The sequence below is a fragment of the Heterocephalus glaber genome, unplaced genomic scaffold (assembly GCF_053883595.1).
Source record: "Heterocephalus glaber isolate CG9 unplaced genomic scaffold, H.glaber_assembly_v1.0 deba00001600, whole genome shotgun sequence".
NCBI lineage: Eukaryota > Metazoa > Chordata > Mammalia > Rodentia > Bathyergidae > Heterocephalus > Heterocephalus glaber.
Window position 1 is genome coordinate 14,789,426 of NW_028258372.1, and position 19,299 is coordinate 14,808,724.

Here is a 19,299-nt window from a genome sequence, read left to right on the forward strand (position 1 = left end):
TTTAACTAATAATTCTGCCAGATGGAAATAGATGCTATGTTTCAAAAGGATTCTCTTGTTAAATAGGTTTGAGAATTGCAGGGCTAAATAAAGTGAAAGGGATTTCTTTCCTACAGGCTTCTCAGATTTCTTCCTAAAGCTAAGGCGATACAAATTGCTGATTTGAAGAGAACTCATTTAGAATGGAACTCTGGTTTATTATGAAAAACAAAACATAAACCATGCTTGGAAATGCTGATATAGAAGATTCTGAAGATCACTTTAACTCTCAAATTCTCTAAGCTTGTAGGGTTAGAAGAATTGTAACCTATAATAATACAGACTGTGACATGATACAAGATTCACTCTATCTCTCAGAAAGTTACAGTCAAAATGGTGCCCAAATTAGGGGGATAATGTGGAAGAAATTTTGTCAACCATCCCTTCAGTGAATCTCTCTAGTCATTCTGGGCTGTAAAAATAAGCTTTACTCCTTGCTTACATCAAAGGAAATATATACAGTACTCTTCACCCAACTGGTAGCACTTCTTCAAAATAGGTTAAATACAAAGGCTGGGTAGAAAAGCAGCCTAGTCAGGAAGTTTCCTCTGCACCTGTAGGAATTTTATACTTCACTGCCTAAGTCCATTAAAAATAAAAGTTCTCATCTGGTTATCCTTCTACTTTTTCTTTTTGTTTTGTTGCTTTCTCCAATAAGTCACATCAGGAGAGATATCAGGGCACAGGGGAGAAAGAAGTTTCTGTTTTGGATGAGGACCAGCTTTGGATCTTATCTTTATTCCCAAAGATAGAAATTCGAACGTGTTCTTCTGATGTTTCTCACATCTATCCACTCACTCCTCCTGGAAAGCTTCAGATAGCATCTAGAGTTTCTGTGGGTGCTCCTTTAGCTTGGCAACTGGAGTTATAAAATGTGAGAGAGATGTCCTGGTGGATCATTAAACAGAGGCCAAGTAGTTTATTAGTGACATGGAACCTCAAAAAAACTTTACTGTCTTCTCTTCCCTCACATGGCTCTGTTAATTCTTCCCAAGCAAGCCATCATGGATACTGAGGGGACCGTCTCAGTCTGTCTGCCACTATGACCTGGTTACCTCCTCTAACCCCAACAAAAACTCTGCACTCTTACACATCTATTATCTCTTTGTTTTTGAAGCAGCTCTGTGAAACTAGCAAGGAAACACATTATTACCACCATTCTGCAGGGAATTATACGACAATATCGACAATTCTACTGACAAGTAAACCTGATAATGTTCAGTTTTATAACTGAACATTTATCATGTATCAAAGAAATCACTGGTTCAGCAAACAAAGAAAGCAAGGTCAAGAGTTTTGATTTTATGAAACCATACAGAGTTGCCTGTTCCTGTGGGCAAGGGAAGGCACACTCACCAGTGAGGAAGTCGGGGTCTGGGGTGGGCTCCGAGATTTCTTCCAGGCACTGATTCTCCAGGGGGACCGTGGCCACCACAAGACCATCTGGCAGCTGCTGGTCTAAGCCACGGGCAAAGTTGTTTTGCCTAGAGACAGGAGAAACCTCTGTTCCTGAGTGTCCATGTACTCCCCACTCCTTGGTGGGCAATCTGTATTTCAACATGTAATGGGAAAATTCACTCTGGACCACATAGCTCCCCTCGCCCTCAGCCCCATTTAACATACATGTCAAGAATAAGACACATGAGTAAGGGAGGCAGGGAGAGGGCTGGGGGAGAAGAGAAGCAAAACAGTTGATAAGTCCACTGAAAGGGGTGAGGATGTCCTTCTATCCCTCCCATCCCTGGCCACCTTTCAATGAGTGCTGGACACAGTCTCATTTGAACTACAGTGTAGACTCTCGTCACCACAAGATTAGCTACAACACATACTTCCTGTCTTTGGCAAACTGGTTCCCACACTACAAGGGGAAATATTTGTAAAGCTTCCTGTGTGTAACAGACAGAGGATGTGACTGCAAGAACTCTCTTGGGAATTTATTATCAGTTTGTTCTTGAGAATTTAGGCCCAGATTGCTATCAACTGCTGTTATATCCATATCACAGCACTGATATCATCGGCATAAGCATTAGCATCATCTTCTAGAAAGCCTTTCTCCATGGGTTCTGAGGAAGATGTATTCAAGTAGCCCAAGGTAGAATATGGACAGGGGTCAAATGCAGAATCTACTAGAAATGGGCTAAATAAATGGCATGAAACCTGTTGTACTTCTTCATGCTCTTAATAATTGAAGGCCCAAGCAGTTCTATGATGTCTATAATAAGGCCTGAGTTATATCTATCAATACCACATTAAAATGGAAATTTTAAAAAATCATTCAAAAGTAACAATAAATTCATTCAGTATAAGCATATGTGATGAAAAATAAGAGTAGCATTATTTTATATTTTTTACAAATTTTGAAAGTTATGATTTAATAAAAAGCAACTGTACTCTCACAGCTGAGTCCAGTTCATTGCAAAGTACCATTTATGTTGCAATGTGGGAAAAAAATCCAGCCTTTCCATAGGCAGAAACAGGCAGAAGCTTGAGGATTCTCTGCCAGGATTTGGGACCTGAGAGGCCCTTGGATCCCAACCTGAGGATTGCCATCCTAGACTGGCTCAAACACCAACTCCCCCATTCCAAGGGAAATGGAACTTAGGCTTTCTGTGCAAAATCTTGTCTCTGAGCAAGACCAGAATCTCATTAATACTTTACTGCTCACCCAGAGGAAGCATGGCGCTTGGGTTCTGGATGGAAGAGCGTAGACTCAGAGAAGACTGTAGGTGAGAAAGTAACCTGTCCTTTATGCACACTTCATTTACGCTCCTCTAAGACATAACACTTCACACTGAGTGTAAAGCTCTTCAGAGAAGATCTGCCAATGTCCCGAATAATCTGTTCTATGCACATGAGGCTCACCTGTATGTTCCTCTCAGCACCTGTCCAGGGGCCACTTCCTTGGACTGGTTGTTGTAACCGAAGAACATCTCCCCAAAGAGAGTCTGGTTCATGGGAAGCTCCCTGCTCTCCCCACAATCGCCTCCCTCGGGGCAGGTCTCTGTGACGAGTTGGCAGGAACGTCCATCCACACCAAGCTTGTAATCCTCAATGCACCTAATGTGGTGGAGAACTCAAGATAAGAAATTACTCCATCAATGAGCTGTGCAGGCAAGTCAGCTCCGAAAACTGGGAAGAACTGCCTTTGAGAGAGTGCTGGATGGCCGAGAGTAGGAATACTTTGATTTGATTTTGATCTCTTTATAAATTAGGTTCTTAAGCCTGTAGACTGAGACTCCATCTATCACATGATCATACCAAATTTCTTACCTTTCCCTTGAAAATAAGTCTTTCAAAACTTTAGTAGTCTCTCTCCTCTTATTAGAGGATTTCTTACATAGGTCAGAGTAAGAATCACTGGGTATGTTTGTAAATGAGTCGACACATTTAAACTCAAGATGTATGAGAGTCTTTCTGGAGAACCATTTATGTGGCTAGGTCTTACATTTGTTGAAAACGTAATCAGGCAGGAAAGGGAATGACACTGTGCTGAAGATATTAATAACTTTCTAATGTGGTCCTGTGACAAGTCAACTAAGAAATTGGGAAGATTTATGATCTCCCAGCTGCATTGTTTGAATGTATCCAAACACAAGATCAACCCATACCAACTCCCCCTTCATTCAGAGTAGCCGTCCTGAACTAAATACCTGCTGGGGCACATGGTGTCAGCACCATGCACGCCATTAACCGGAAGCGGCCTCCTCATGTCCTCCCCATGGACACGTACATTTACTCTAATGGAAAGGCGATGCTAATTTGGTAAACGTGGGCCAATGACTCACAAGTCATTTATGAGAACTTATTTGTAGTTATATTAGGAAGAACATACATTTGTTTGCTCAAGTAGGAACTACTTGATAACATTGTCCTTGAAAAAGAATATTGATTTAATTTGCTTCTCTCTTTAGAAATATAGCACTTAGAATTTAAAGATGCTCATGCTATTAAAGCACATCATTTATTCCTCTACACCATAATTGTCATAATAAGATAAAGGCTTTTGTTCTACATAGGGGAACAAATGATCATAGTTTCAAGTACTGAGAAAAAATATTGGAATAGCAATGACTCTCTCCTTTCCTGGGTGATCTTGGGACAGGTGATTAACCTCCCTGAACTTCAGTTTCCAAAACTGTAAAAGGGGGAGAAAGTGACTGTTTCACTGGGTTGTTAAAATTAACACACTTAACATGAAGAACTGAGGCAGTCTCTTATATATGGTTATAGCTTACGTATATATACATATATTATAAATAGCTAGTACTCATTAAATGTTGCTATTATTAATAGCACAGGTGCAAATGAGGCCCCTGTTGGTACAAACTGCCAGTTCTGCCCATTTCCCATTTATATATTTGTGTGAACAAGGTGTGACTAGAGCTTTTAAATTACAAGTGCATGTGACTTGGCCTTTATGTGAGAACCTCAAACCAGGCAGGCTATGCATATAGTGCCTTAGAGAGCTCCAAGCACACGTGTACCTAAGCCTGATAGAAATGAGAGAGAAAGTCCAGTTAGGGGCCGACTGCCTCAGCCCAGGGAGCAGATGGGACTCAAGACCCACAGAGGGCCCCATGGCTCGTGGCTCCTGCCCAGTTCTAGGACAAGGTGGTGAAGCGATTCCTGCCCTGAAACATAAACAGTGTTTCTAGGAAGGATTCCGAAGCTGGCTGGTCATCAGTCCATCTTATACATCTTGACACCTTCCCCTTCCACATCAGCTCATCTCCCCCTTTCCCCTAGGTGTGTGCCCCACTGTAAACTCCTCTGAGAGGGGGAACCAGGTCTGATAGCTTGTTGTTTCTCCTCTCTCTCACCTAACAAAGTTCTCTGCACAAATGGCTGTCTAATATACATATATATGTATAATATATATGCATACATATGTATGTATATAATTTTTAAATGGATATAACTTTGGGTGAATTTAGTTCTATTAATTGAAGTGGGCCAACCCTAATGATAACATTACAGAAAACATTAAAATTTAGAGCAACCTTCTATTTATGGAATGGGATTTTACAAGAAACTGAATATGAAAATCATTCAATTGCATAGAAATAAAATTTTAAAATACAATAAAAATAACATTACAGCTCCACTGAACAACCTTTTCATGATTACTCAGCAGCCCCTGGCTTTCAGCAACAATCTAGCACAGTTTTATTACTACAGACGCTGATTTTCCTTGCAAGCCTATTGGATGGTGGGATACGTGGGCCAGAGCTACATGCTCCTCCTCGCTGCAGCCCAGTGGCCAGGAAGGCATGTGGCACAGAGCAAGCCCTCGCCTGCCGGACTCTCGGGAGGAAGGAGGAGATGGAGAGAGGGCACAAGGGGGGCAGCAGGGGAGAAGGACAGGAAAGCAAAGTATGAGCACAGCAGAACAGGATAAATCTTTATTACAAATATAGCATGAAAATGTCTTTAAATATAATTCCACTCAGTGATATAAATTTAAATTTGGGGGAAAATGCAAACGTTTTAAAAAGAAATCAGAGAGGGCCGAAATTCTGATTCTAATCTTCCCATTTGGCAACTCTTGAGCCTTGAGGGGGTCCCCGAACCTCGCTGGGCAGCAGCTTTGTCGTGGGTCATCTGGGGTGGCCTCGCCTGCCTGGCTCCCTGTCAGAGTTACCTGAGAACAGAGGCCAGTCCGCCCCCAGGGCCCTGCAGGCACAGCCTTCACCTGAGGACAATCGGCTGCCCTGGACACTGGGACCTTAGAGGCAGAATTTGGCAAAGCTTCCAGAACTCAAAGACACCCCTTCTTTCTCTGATACTTGATAGTGTTACATGATCTCTCTCAAGTTTTAGACCATGGAATGCTTTTTGTCACGAACACCTAATTAACATAGCCCCCACAAAACGTAGCCAGGAACATTCTGGTTTAATTAGGCAAAGATTTAAGCAAACCGGGTGATCAATTTTCCCTCACAGGTAAATCCCTAAGTTGGGCTTCCTCCTTCACAGGGGTTGGACTTGACTCTCCCTAAGGCTCCTCTTCCCCTGCTTCAGGGCTGGACTTAGGGTGACCAGCTCTTTTAAACGGACTTCCCAGGTTTTAGCACCCAGAGCCTCACATCTCAGCCAGCCTCGCGACCGCTCAACTCACCCGCAGAACATGAGGATGTTGTACAAGGCGGGGTCATCCGGGAAGGGCGCCGTCTGCTGGAGACACAGCTGCTCGCAGCCACCGTTGAAGCCGTCTGAGCAGTCCACGCCGACGTGCCGGTCGTAGCAGCCAGAGCTGTCCTTCATGGGACTGAGTCCAGACGGGCACTGGCATAACCAGAAAGCATCCACACAGGTGGGTGAATCAGGGGCCTGGGTCCTCTGAGAACCAGCGTATGACCCCGACATTTATTTTTAGTACTTCGTCTTGAAACTATTAACACTGACAAGTAATCCACGAATTGCCCTCTGCCCTACACTCCCTTTAAAAGTGAATGACCTTTTCTGACAAATTGCTTCTTCTGTCTGGGCACAGATCATACACATTTGCATTAGGGCTGCTTCCTCCAAACAGGCTGGAAGGGTGCACTGTAGCCCGGCAGAGCTGAGATGTGGTGGCTTCCGTTTGGCAGAGTGCAAGCGATTGGTCAGAACTAAAATGCATTAGCAGAGATGTCTTTGGGTTAGGGGAAAGGAATGCTGCTATTTGGACTTGATATTGAGTGGACATTTTCAGTGATGAAAGCACTTTGTAAAGGTTGGTACCAGTCACCAGTATTGGAGGGAATGGGCTGAGCTGGGGCTTCCAACCTAAAGGAGGAAGTGGCTTTGCCCTATGACTTTGGAGACGGGTTTCACTGTCTTCCCTGGGACAGCAGCTGTACTCATCACACTCCTGCCTCCAGGGTGCCCTTTGAAAAACAGGCTAGAGTACCTCTCTGAGAACCCATGGGTGCTGAGCTTGAGTGCAGGCCAGATACCCTTCCTGGGAAATTTTTAGCTTCTCTGCACTACTTTGTCCCAATAACTCCACAAAAATAACAACAAAGGAGGAAATCAAAGGAGAGATGTCAGAATCTGGGGAAGAGTCTAGAACTTGGTGAGCAATAGCAGCACCTCCCAGCACCTGTTCTCCACCAGGCAGTGGTCTAACTCACCTCACAGCAGCCCCATGGGTTAGTAATACAAGCAACCCCATTTGATGCACGGAGAAACTGAGGTGCAGAGCATTTACCCTTCCGAAAGCCACACAGCTGCTCGTGATAGGTCCACACTTGAACCCTGGCAGGCTGTCTGGAGTGCTGATGTGGCTGTTCCAAAAGTCTCCAACCCAGACACTTGCAGGAACCGGCCACTGTGCTAGGGGCTTCAGGCATTTTATCTCACAACACCCTGTATTCTCCCTATTTAAAGATAAGGAAACTATTAACATTGCCAGGTAATTTGAGAACTCTTCTCTGCCCAGGACTCCCATTAGAAGGCAGTGACTTTTTTTCCCATCCTCCTTCTCCCTGTGTAACAGATGCTACACGCTTGTATTGCAGCTGGCCCTTTCTGGGTGCAGGCAAATAACCTGTCAGGCTCAAGCAGCTAGAATGGTAGAGGGAGGAAGGCAAAGCTGGGAGTCTGTCTGGATAGGACTACAAAGGTTGGGCTTTTAAGACTGAGCTATACACAGACTGTCAATTGACAAAGTCACTTTGCCAAGCCCAAATCCAAATAAAACTTGCAAAACTCCGTGGAATGGTGTTAAACATCCTACCTCTGCCCCTGCTCCCTGGCTTGCTCTCTCTGCTGCCAAGCACATTGGCTTTGTAGCCCAGAGCTGCTGGACTCGTACCTCTGAAAACATACCTCTCCCCGCTCCTCGCCATTCAAAGATCACAGCAGTATATGCACTATTTGCTGACACTAATTCTGCAATTTCCCAAAAAAATGGTTCCCTGGGGGCCTGCTAGGTCCCTTAGCCTGGTCCACCCTCTTTCTCCACAGGAGGGCAGCTGGAGTGCTAGAAGGTGACAGCATTTAAAGAAGTTGCTCGTGTTGTGTAAGTCCAGATGTTCCACAGGATAGTAAACAAGCAAATGAGGCAGCTGAGGACTGCACCCTAGGTTTTGTCAGCCCCCTCACTCATCAAATTCCTTGGCTGTCCAGCTGTTAGACCAGATGTGTCACCAGAAGGGAGCTGGCTTCAGCATCATGGATTTGGGTATGGAAACACAAAGTTTGATTGGAATTAAATGGGCTGCACTGGAAGTCTCTCTCTCTCTCTCTCTCTCTCTCTCTCTCTCTCTCTCTCTCTCTGTTTTTTCCTTCTATAAAGCTCGCTAGAAGCCATCAAACAGAGATGAATCTAATCTTCCTGCTATTCTTGCTTGCACCAGCTAGCTCTCTGTCACCAGCCAGGACTTCCCATGTTCCTAACCACCTGCTTTTGTTCAGAATGCTTCATCGAGTGTGATTTTTGACAAAGACTCCACTGGATGAAACATGAGCGGGTTTGGTTCCAGAATCCCCAAACCTGGCATATTCACATATTGCCTGGCCCTAATGCCTAGATGACCACTGCTATCCCAAACTGGACTGCCTGATAACCACATTCTCTTGGGAAATTTGGAGAGAAGACAGCATTAGCTGCCTTGTCCAAGTCAGATTTTTTCTTTATAAACAAAGCTAAAAATAATCACAGCAATCAGGAATTAAATAATTCTTTGTGCAGGACATGTATTATCTACATATATTATCTTCAATCCAAACAACACAGGCATACTTTATCTTACCAATTTTCAGATGAACAAATTTAGACTCAGGAAGACTAACTTCTTGTTTAAGGTCAGAGTGGTGGAAAAATGGCAGAATCAAACTTTGGGTTTAGGTCTGTGAGATCTGAAAGAATGGGTATATCCCTTCCATTCTGCCATCCTGTTTTCCCAACTGTGACAAAACATGGATGTGTTGAAAATCCTAAAGAAGTAAAGTCAATTTGTCAACAAAGTGATACTATCCTATGGATTCACTGTGCAGCTGTTTTAAGCAATTCTTGGAGTATATTCTTAGGTCAATCAAGGATTTGTAGATTCAGCCTAATATTATTTATCTGTCTACCTCTCTGCCCCTCCTTTCACACACACACTCACACACACACACACCATGTCACCATATTATGGACACACATATTTTAGGACAAAACACGGCCAGCTGTCCAGAGTGATGACATTGAAGGCAAGATCAGATTCACCATCAGTGTAAAGGTGCAATTGCCTTCACTGAACTGAAACTGACTTAGGCTGCAGTTCAAAGGAAAACATTTTAGAAATATTTCAAAGGGGCAGGGGCAGGGAAAAAGAAGGTTTTCTTCTTAACACTTGGGAACCAGCATACCGATTCCCCAAGGAGTTAATCAAGCTTTCCATGATATAAATTTGTTTCATTTAAAGACCCATCTTCCTTCTGCTATTATATTCAAATTCTACTTTCTTCAAAAATCTAGATCTAAATACAAGAAGCTATAGTCTATAAACCACGCCCCTTCCCTAGAAGTCTGTGTATGCAGAGCCCAGCAGGTCAGAGGAAATCCTGCCTCTAGGAGGAGCTTGCATTTTCTGTTTTGCTAGATGCTGGCTCCTCAGGTTAGGGCCAATCCCCGCTTCTTGTTCCATGAAAAGGAACTGTTTGCTCAGAAGACAGCCCCAAGGTCATACATTAACCACTCTTTGCATACATTACACTTAGCAGTCCCCGGGACTTTACTAACTACCAGCTTAAGGAAAAAAAAATCTCCAGGTATTATGGCAACAGCCCTCCCCCATGGAGAAGGACTAATAAATGAGCTCATATTTCAGTGACCCCTAAAATACACAAGGTTAATCATCTTTCATGAGATGCTCATGGCTTCTTGACTTATTACTGTTCTAAGGCATAATTTGCTAATGAGATTAAAATGATTTCCTCCATTCAATTCCTTTTCTTTGCTATCTTTTCCCTCTTTTTCTACTGATGATTTTGGGTTGATTAATTGCTTAGGAGGTTGGTGTAATCTCTGAGTCCGAGACATGCACATCTCGAATTCAGATTGCAAAGTGGATGCTCTGTCAGCAGACGCCGATGAGTGATGGAAGCGTGCGCATATCTAGTGCTCCAGGGAGAAGAGGGACAAATTCCCGAAGCTGAGCCTGCCTCACCTTACCTGGATGATTCATAACGTGGAACTATAATTTCAACTCAAAATAGGTTCTTTTCTACTAGATGGCAATCCTACTTCTTTCACAAACAATGATTTCCACAACTTTTTGATGGGCTCTGACATGCTGGCCCAAGCCAGGCAGGACTTCTCCCAAGGGGAAAAAAAATAAAGTTTGATGGAGTTAAATTTATATTTCAGTTTGTGATAGCTTCCTGCCCTCATTTCTCTGGAACCCTCTGAGGTATACTCTTTTGCTTACTGTCCTGCAGAGAGAAAGAGAGGTCGTCATCTGTACTGTTCTCTGCACATCTGTGCTCCAGTAGAGGTGAAATGACACATTTCATGGAAAACCACGGTAGACAGCATGTCCAGGGAAGGACAGCAGGGTCACTGGGTGATTCAAAGCTCATCAGAGCAAAATGCTCCGATAAGGAAGGTCACGTTTTCCACAGACAAGAAAGCAGGGCAGCTGACCTCTCCTTCCCGGGTAGCGAAGTCTGGTCACCTAAGTACCTTCCAATGTCTTACAAAGCAAAGGAGTTTTTATGGATACTTTTAGGATAAGTGTGAAGATGAGGAAGGAGCGGAAACTATTTTCTTTGTTTTTGTTTCCAATTTTATACTGAGCCTAAATAGAAGACTTGATAGCAAGTGAAGATATCCCAGTTAAAGCTGGGGGCAGGAAGGCTGGAGTCCTGCCTCCATGTCTGCTCCTGTGGCTCTCTGCCTCCCACAAAAGATCCCCCAAATCTGCCCATGACACAAGGGCAGGCACCTGTGAATATATCACCTTCTGTGGCAAAAGGGACTTTGCAGATGTGATTAAGTTAAGGATTTTGACATGAGAGGATTATGCTGGAGTGTCTAGGTGGACTTAATGTAATCACAAGAGTCCTTAAAAGTGGCAGACAGGGGCAGAATGGGAGAGAGAGGGGACGCTGAGCTACAGCAGAACATCAGAAAAATGCAATGTGGCTGGCTTTAAAGGTAGAGGAAGGAGGTCACAAGAAATGTGCATAGACTCTAGGAGTTGGAAAAGACAAGGGAATGGATTCTCTTCTAGAGCCTCCAGAAAGAAATACACATTTGGTAACACCTTAATTTAGTCCAGTGAAACCCAAGCTGGATTTTCATCTGTACAGTTGTAAGATAATAGATTTATATAGCTTTAAGTCACTAAAATCTACGCACCTTATTCAAGCAGCACCACGGTAATATAGCACCACTGAAGGACCACTGAGCTGCTGCTCTGGGCTTCATAGGTCTCCCACTGCTACCCCCTGCACATAGGACAGGGAGCACCATTTGGTCATCAGTGGTGGCTGGCTGGCCAGTGTCCTGGGAGCCCTCCTGAAGCTTCAGCAATCTCCAGCAGTTGGAGAGCAGTTCAGTTTGTAAAAAGGCATGACTGGTTTGTACAAGTCTGTGCCTTTCATGGCTATTTGTTGCCTGTCCTCAGAGACTATATAAACAACATGGCAATTAACTGGATAGCAATTAACCCTGTGGGAGTCCATGCATAACTGAGAAGCATGCCCTGCCTTCCTAGAATGAAGGTTGACCAGCCCATGTGGACACAGTATGAATTCCACCTGTCTGGTTTGAATTAAATCAGGCAAATATACAGGCACATGCTCTGCCTCTTCCCACACCTCTGCTCCTTTCCCAGGTTCCTGAAGGGTCAGCATGTTCTGGGATTCTCATCTCTTTCTCCTTTCTTACAAATATGCCATTTTGAGAAGCTTTTCAGCTCAGCACCCAGAGGACTGAATGTACCGTTTACACACAGAGGGAGAAGGCAGGCAATTTTCCTCAAATTGGAGCTGGTACCACTGATGCTTTTAGCCCTGGTCCACCTCCAAATGATAAGGAACCACTCTGTTAACACAGTACTGATGCCCATTGGACTCAGGTCAGGTTCAAAGTCAAGTCCCTACTCTCCTCCGTAGAGTCACAAGAATCATGAAGTGATGCATCTGCTATCAACACATCCGTCCCCTTCCCCAGGGATCATATGCTTCTTAGCCAATAAGAAATAGTAAACTGAATGTGTTTGCCAGTCAGCCTGCCCCTCCCTTCCTCTGGGAGTCACATGAGCAAGTGACTTCAAAGTATTATGCTAATACTAAGTCCTGGTATAATTGGGTGGTTTTCTGCAGTGGCTCTGATTCTAAAATACAGCAGCCTCATTGCAAATGCATATTCATCAGAACTATTCCTGCTAGCTCCATCTCAAAGATCACAATGTTAAAAGTACAGGAATCCTTCAGCACAGCTCTGTGCCAAGCAAAAGGGGTTGGCATCATCAAGAAAGTGCATGACAGACAAACCCCGAGGGGCTTGGGAAGGGACAGAGAGGAGAGGAGAGGGGGAGTCTATTCCATTGCCTGTGAATGTGTATGCATGCTCTGATGCATGTGGTGGTGGCATGGGGTGGGAAAATGCATGTGTGCATTCAGTATTTCAGTTCTTAGAACCACCTGAGAGTAGTAATGAGGAATGAAAGGCTAAAATCTGGATGAAGAAATCCAGGCTTAGTAGAAAAAGGGAAAAAAATGTGTCTCAGCTGGGAGCTCTGTTAAAGAGTGAAACTGACCCCATGGGACCCCGTGGGGAGCTCATTGCATACAATTTGTGAGGCTGGGCCTGACACAGGAGGAGGTACCATGTTTGAAAGACATGACCTCACAAATAATTTTCTTCCTGTTTTTCTGATAGTCCTAGCTGCACCTCTTTGGCCACAGCAGTGCACCTTTCAGCTTCTCCTCCCATTTGCTCCTCAGTTCTTCCTTTCCCTCTTTTCTTTCTGGGCTCTGCCTTCTCCAGTGACTGGGGCTCCTGTCAGCTGCTGTCTAATCAGCTGGGCTGGGAGGTCCCACCCTGGCCCCCAGGTACACATCCCTCTTTGATACAGAGCAGCTCCCTGAACAGCACAGGAGCTAAGAGATGGGCTGAGGAGGTGAAGGGTGGCATCAGCTCAGCCACCTCACAGCTTCCCCTGTTCTCGGTCCCTTGCACAGCATGGCATGGGCTCCACATCCTCCCTGGAGCTGGAAGCTCCTGGCCGTTTCCCCTAACACTGCAGAGCCCCCTGACTCGGTGAAAGATTTCTCTGTCCTCTGTTCTCACTCCGTGGCTTCTCTGCCATTCTTCTCTGTTCATCCCCTTTCCTCTGTTGAGGGTTTCATTATTTCCCCTCTCAAGAAGGTAAGACGAGAAGCGGATGACCCGGCTCATAGACATGAGTATGGGCCAACAAAAAGAAAGCAACATCTGATGGCTTCCTCTGCTGCTGCAGCTTCATATCCATGGTGTGGGAGATGGCTTAGTCCACTCAAGCCCAAATAGTCTCACTAATCCATAATATTACAATACATTTCAGAGGTGGCCAAAGTCCATAGAGCTGGAAACGAAGTAAAAACCTGTCTTGGGAGAAGAGTTCATTGCTGTGGTCTGAAATGATCACATATTTATTTACATTTTTCTCTACTATCCTTGGCATAGCTTGCTTCTTTTGTTACTCTAACTTCAGGTAAGATTCTTTCCTAAGATTTCCTATTATACTTAGAGTTAATATTATACTATTAAAGAATTTATCAGTTCTCAAATAGGTCTCACCCACTTCCTTAAAAGAATGGAAAGGAATCATTCTCTGTGATTCCTTTGGATAGCTCTAGAACACATAGTAGGTGCTCCATAAGGAGTCTTGAGTATTCAGTGATTAGCTGTTTGTGCACATCAAGGGAAAGTTCCTAATTTAGACTATGTGATGATTATAACTGGGGACCACAGCACATTTTCATCTCTATATCTGTGTTACTTCTCACACTGTGCTTTCCCTCCTCACCCCAAATGGAAACTCCTAGCTTGGCAGGACAGACGTACCACACAGCCAGTGGAGTCCAGCTTGCGATCTGAAATGCAGCGAAAATTCTTACTGCAGCCCCCATTATCTTTGCTGCAGTCCCGGACTGGCCCAAAGGAATCCAAGAGAACCTCCAGGCTGTCAAAGGAGGAGGACGTCATCAGCTCCTCTCTGCAGGGAGACACAGAGGGAGGTTGGGAAGAGTCACAGGAGTCCCAAAGCAACAAATGGGTTACATTCTATGTTCCTTTCTGGTCAACTGGATCAAGACTCACTCTCTTATAAAAATTGAAGATCAACCATACTCTGAGCCTCAAAGGAACAAATTAATGGGCATTTTTTACATCTGGGAAATGAGCCAAGGCTGTAACGCCTGGTCAAAGAAGGAGGTCTAAACTTGGGCCAGGAAATTAACATTTTATTGGCTGTCAGTCCTTGGGGTATATGAGAAGTGCTTACAAATTCTAATTTTATGTCTTTTTCCAGCTAAAGAGCCGTGGAGTGTGCAATATTGACCCAGATGAAGAGCAGAGTATGGTGATGGGTTTGGCGAATTTACTAAGGCAGCTTGCCCATGTTTGCTTCCAGCTTGCTGTGACTTCTGTCCTACCACCTAGGGTCTTCAGGCCAGCAAGGTCTCAGCACCAGAAGCCAGACTCACCGGACCTCCACAGCATCCTCCATCACAGTCATGTCTGTCTTACACTTTGCGGACGGGTTGATGGCCAGTTCAGCTGGTGGAATCACGAAGCTCTTGCTGAGGGGCAACCACATGCCCTCCCCAAGGGTGTAGGTAAATCTGCAAGGACACAGAACACCAAGAGATGAAGGCTGGGGACAGCGCCACCCCCCACCTTGAGGATCAGGTGTCCTGTCACAAGCTGCTTCCTGCTTGCCCCATGCAAGTCTTCTTCAGATAAGACACCTGACTCCATTTTATGCATGAGATGGCTGAGTCAGAAGCACACAGAGAGGCCTGCTCTTTCTCACACTGCTAGACAACTGGAGAACTGATTCTAGTGGCTGCTCAACCGATAGCAGAAGTGGTTTTTTGTTTTGTTTTGTTTTTGGTACCGGGGATTGAACTCAGGTCCTTGCGCTTGCAGCGGCAAAACTGCTGAGCTAAATCCCCGACCCTAGAAGTGGTTTTTATCAAGTCATAAAGAGTGAGCCTTGGTTTTCTTCAGGTTTGAAGGTGGGCTGCCCTTGTCCTAAGTCAGATGTAACTGGAAGTGGTTTAATTGAATAGAGAAACCGGCTGCCCACCATCCTCATCATAGGTCTTGGTGCCACACCCACAGAGGCAGCTATGGTTTTTCTCTGTGCCTGGAGGAATCCTAACAAGTAAAAGGCAAGAAGAAAGCTCCCCTTTTCTGCCTTCTGTGTGACAGGAACAGAAATGACTGAAGCCAGGCACCTCCAGGGAGGAGAAGAGGGGATGAACAGATGAACAGAACAGTCCCTGATTTATTCTCTGCACTCCTACCCACACCCATCGCTAACAGTGCTAACCCTTGGGATATAGAGAAGATTTTTTATTCTTATAACCAGGGCTAAAAGGAATAAAAGAATCAATCAGCATTTCAAGGGAGAGCTTAAGGAAACCATGAGAGATTATTTGTTTATTTATTCATTCATTTCATTTCAAAGGCATTCAAATGCTCTGTGTTCACAGTCAAAAATAGTCAGTGGGATAAAAGCCAGTGTGGGTGGGATATCACGAGGCTGTGGCAGTCTGGTGTCCCCTCCCAACTTCATGTGAGGGAGAGAACAATGGAAGGATGCATTCAATTAAGCAGAACCCAGCCCTGGCTCCATTAGCATGCTGGTCACAGAGTACCATTTAAGAACCTTGTTCCTTTCTCCCCCAATCCCTCCTCCTGGGTGATGGAGATGACAGAAAACCAGATTAGTGTCTTCAGATCTTTTATCAGGAGCTTGGTCCTCTCCAGAATGACAGCCAGAGTAACCCACTGACCCCACTGCCCCATCCTGAAGAAGAGCCTTGGTGCCTGAGCTGTTGAAACATGAGAAGGCAGGTGCCAGCTTAACCGCAGGAGACTCCCAGGGGAGAGGGAGAACATCTGCTAAGTGGGACCTGGCCAGGATTTGGAGGATTTCTCTCCCATTTCTACCCTGACTCTTGGTCTCTTATTTCTCTGGCCTGTAGAGAACTCTCAGAATGCTTCTTGCTCTGAAGGAGGCTCTCAAATCTTCACACCCAGAGGGGCACATGGCAGTAGGTGGGGCTAAGTCTGTGCATGGGCTGGGGTGGGGGGGTTGCCCTAGGTGAACAAAGTCCATTATTTGGGGACAAAAGACTATGGCCTCGTTCTTCCTTGAATCAGTTAGTGAAATTGAAGATATAATAGTGCATTTACACACAACACACATGCGCACACACTTCATCTGACAATATTAAGGTGCTCATTCAGAGCTACTTATTGTCCCCAAAGTGCTTGGAATCTGGGACTTATGAATGAATGTGAGTTGAAGAACATGACCTCCAAGAATTTGTATCATTTCACTTTGCATTTTGTAATGGGCATTCTCGAGACAGCAACATTATACCAGGCAGGCTCCTATTAATACAGCATTGTTTCAGGAAGAACATCTACAAGTTTGAATGGTACCAGGGAGGAGGCAGTCCATTGGACACAAACATGAGTTTTTGTTTTCTACTTTGGTTTAAAATTATAATTTTACTTTGGTTATGTAACACAATTTAGGAAATCGTTGGCAGTTCTGGACCATTCTGATGGCTAAGTTTTCTCTTGGCAAAACATACTTATCTATCTCATAGCTTTCCCTGTATCCTCTGCATACAGTAATATTCCTCAGGGAAAAGTGAACCATGACACTGACTCTCTCCACGTTCTACTGCTGAGCACAGAATGAAGGTCAAGCCTCCAAAGGTGTCACCCCACCCACCTCTGCAGCTTCTCCTCTTTCCAAACCTGCTTCACACTTCGTGCTCCTACAGTGCCATCTGATCTTAGCTCTTAAAGTTACCCTGTTTTATTCACCTCTTTGCTTTTGCTCCTAATATGACTTCTTTCTGGATTTTATGGCCATTATTGAACTGAATTTGACTCATTTAAGGCTCAGTTAAGGTTCAAAGCCTTCCAGAAAGCCCTCAAGAACCTAGACCCACTGCCCTTGAACTGATCAAGGGACTCTCCACTGTCCGCCTTGCACACAAGCCTCACAGTCCTTTAGGTGTTGACCTGTCTTTTCCTGTGTCTATTGTCACTTAATAAGATTGTGGTCTTTTGGGTGACAAAGAACAGCCCTATGTCATCTTTGTGTCCCAGTACCTAATAATTTCTACCACAAGGATGTCACTCAGTAAATAGTAACTGACTAATTAATGAAAAGATGTTGCGTGTTTCTTTCATTGGAGCAGGATTTAGCATGCATAATCTGAGGGCTCAAATTTAGAGGTGGAAGCAATAGTGAAGCTAATCATCCATGGGAGGCAAGATAAGGCTAACATCTGGGTTTGAATGAATCTAATGGTCAAGATGGACCTCAGCTTCATATTACATGGAACTTCCTAAGTGCACAACAGTTTCTGTGACACTGCATTGGATGTTAACAAGAAAACAATGTGATTTCCTCCAGTCCGTGGCAGCGGCAATGTGAACCCCACAGGGGAAGCCAAGTTAGATATGGAGTGAAACTAACCTTCACTGGGACCTCTGGAAAGGGCAGGTGCTCTGTAGAGCTACCTTATTTGTCCTCATGGAACCCTCTGAACTTGGTAGTTTGGCCCCGTTTTATTAACTCATCACATATATTTTTAAAAGGTTAGTAACCTGCCCAAGGTCACCCCTGTGTAAGTAGAAAAGACAGGTTTCATCTGATTCTCAGGTGTGGATCACAGCAGCTTCCCAGCCTATGCTAGCTCATGCCTATAAAATTCTAAAGCTATCTTTCATCTGCAAAATCTACTAACTCCAAAAACCAAATATAGAATAAACTGTCAGAGAAGAGATATGCCCTAAAATCTCATCTGTCCCTCATTCATGCAAATTTGGCAGGAAGGACTTCATAAAACCTCCCAAGAGAAGTTGGGCAAGCACCTGGGATGCTTTCCAAGTTGGGTCTTCTTTGTGACAGCTGGTGGTGACCACTGCAGTGGATGGAGCAGCTGCATGCTGCATGGTCCCATGGAACCAAAGCTTGAAAATTCTGTTCAGAGGCAAACCCTCACCAGAGAGTGCGGGACAAAATAAGCCTGTGCTCACTCAGTGGCTTGGCATGAAATAGAGTGTGGGAGAACAGACAAATGGCTCTTGAGCTGGCATGTCCATTCTTTCCCAGAGCAAGCTCTTCCAGGATGAGGTATTATTCCCAGGGATGCAGGTAGACACTCAAGAAGAAGATCCCTGAGACAAATTTGGCCTGCAGTCATCCCTGTCACCAGAGTCCAGTGGAATGCAGTGATTCTCAACACAATGGAAAGGGCATCTTTAACACCAGAAGGGGTTTGGCTGAAAGGCTCAGTCGAGAGGGTCAAGGTCATTTTGGATCCTCTCAGTCTATCTGAGGATTACAAGTCACCCAAGTTATTTGGGGTTACAGATTACCAAGGTTGGGTTGGGCCTCAAGGTCTTTTTCCTAGTATGATTTCAAGTCCTTAGGAAATAAATACCTAAAACAAGCATCTACAGATACCCACTGAAGGCCTACTGTGTTCAAAATTATGTTACATATATCAACTATTTAAGGCTTTATAGGTTATCACTTCTTCTATTTGAGAAACAAATGGGCAGATTAAAAACCTATCTGAGTGGTTCTGCCGCCTGCCTCGCAAGCGCATGGTCCCAAGTTTGATCCCCGGTACCAAAAAAAAAACAACCCATCTGAAATAAAATAATTGAGAAATAGATATTATAATCAGTTTATCACAGAAATTTGGAGTGAGGAATTTAATATGGAGTGTTGCAGTGAATTTTAGAGAAGTTTGAGAACCATTTCTCAATCCTGGCTACAATTAAAAACGCCAGGGAGGGCCAGGGATTTAGCTCAATGGCACCGTGTCTGCCTTGCAAGCACAAGGTCCGGAGTTCAATAACCGTTACCACAAAACAACAACAACAACAACAACAACAACAACACAATGATGCTTTTAAAAAATTAGCTCAGTGGTTTCACCGCCTGGTGCGCAACACAAGGACCCAAGTTCGATCCCCCCATACCAAAAAAAAAAAAAAAAGCTTTTGTCTCTTGGCCACACCTCCATGAGGTT

General features: G+C 44.4%; 1 protein-coding gene across 5 annotated transcripts in view; it reads right to left on the reverse strand.

The window, feature by feature from the left end:
• The window catches only part of Astn1 (astrotactin 1), a 372,600-nt gene that overhangs the window by 157,185 nt on the left and 196,116 nt on the right, over positions 1–19,299 (reverse strand). For all 5 annotated transcript variants that reach the window (XM_087194137.1, XM_087194136.1, XM_004853389.3 and 2 more), the window contains 5 exons: positions 14,707–14,844; positions 14,066–14,216; positions 6,158–6,324; positions 2,902–3,096; positions 1,396–1,523 (listed from right to left, as the gene is read on the reverse strand). In XM_087194137.1, coding sequence (XP_087050263.1) covers positions 1,396–1,523; positions 2,902–3,096; positions 6,158–6,324; positions 14,066–14,216; positions 14,707–14,844 — 779 coding nt within the window. The remainder of the gene's footprint in view (positions 1–1,395; positions 1,524–2,901; positions 3,097–6,157; positions 6,325–14,065; positions 14,217–14,706; positions 14,845–19,299) is intronic.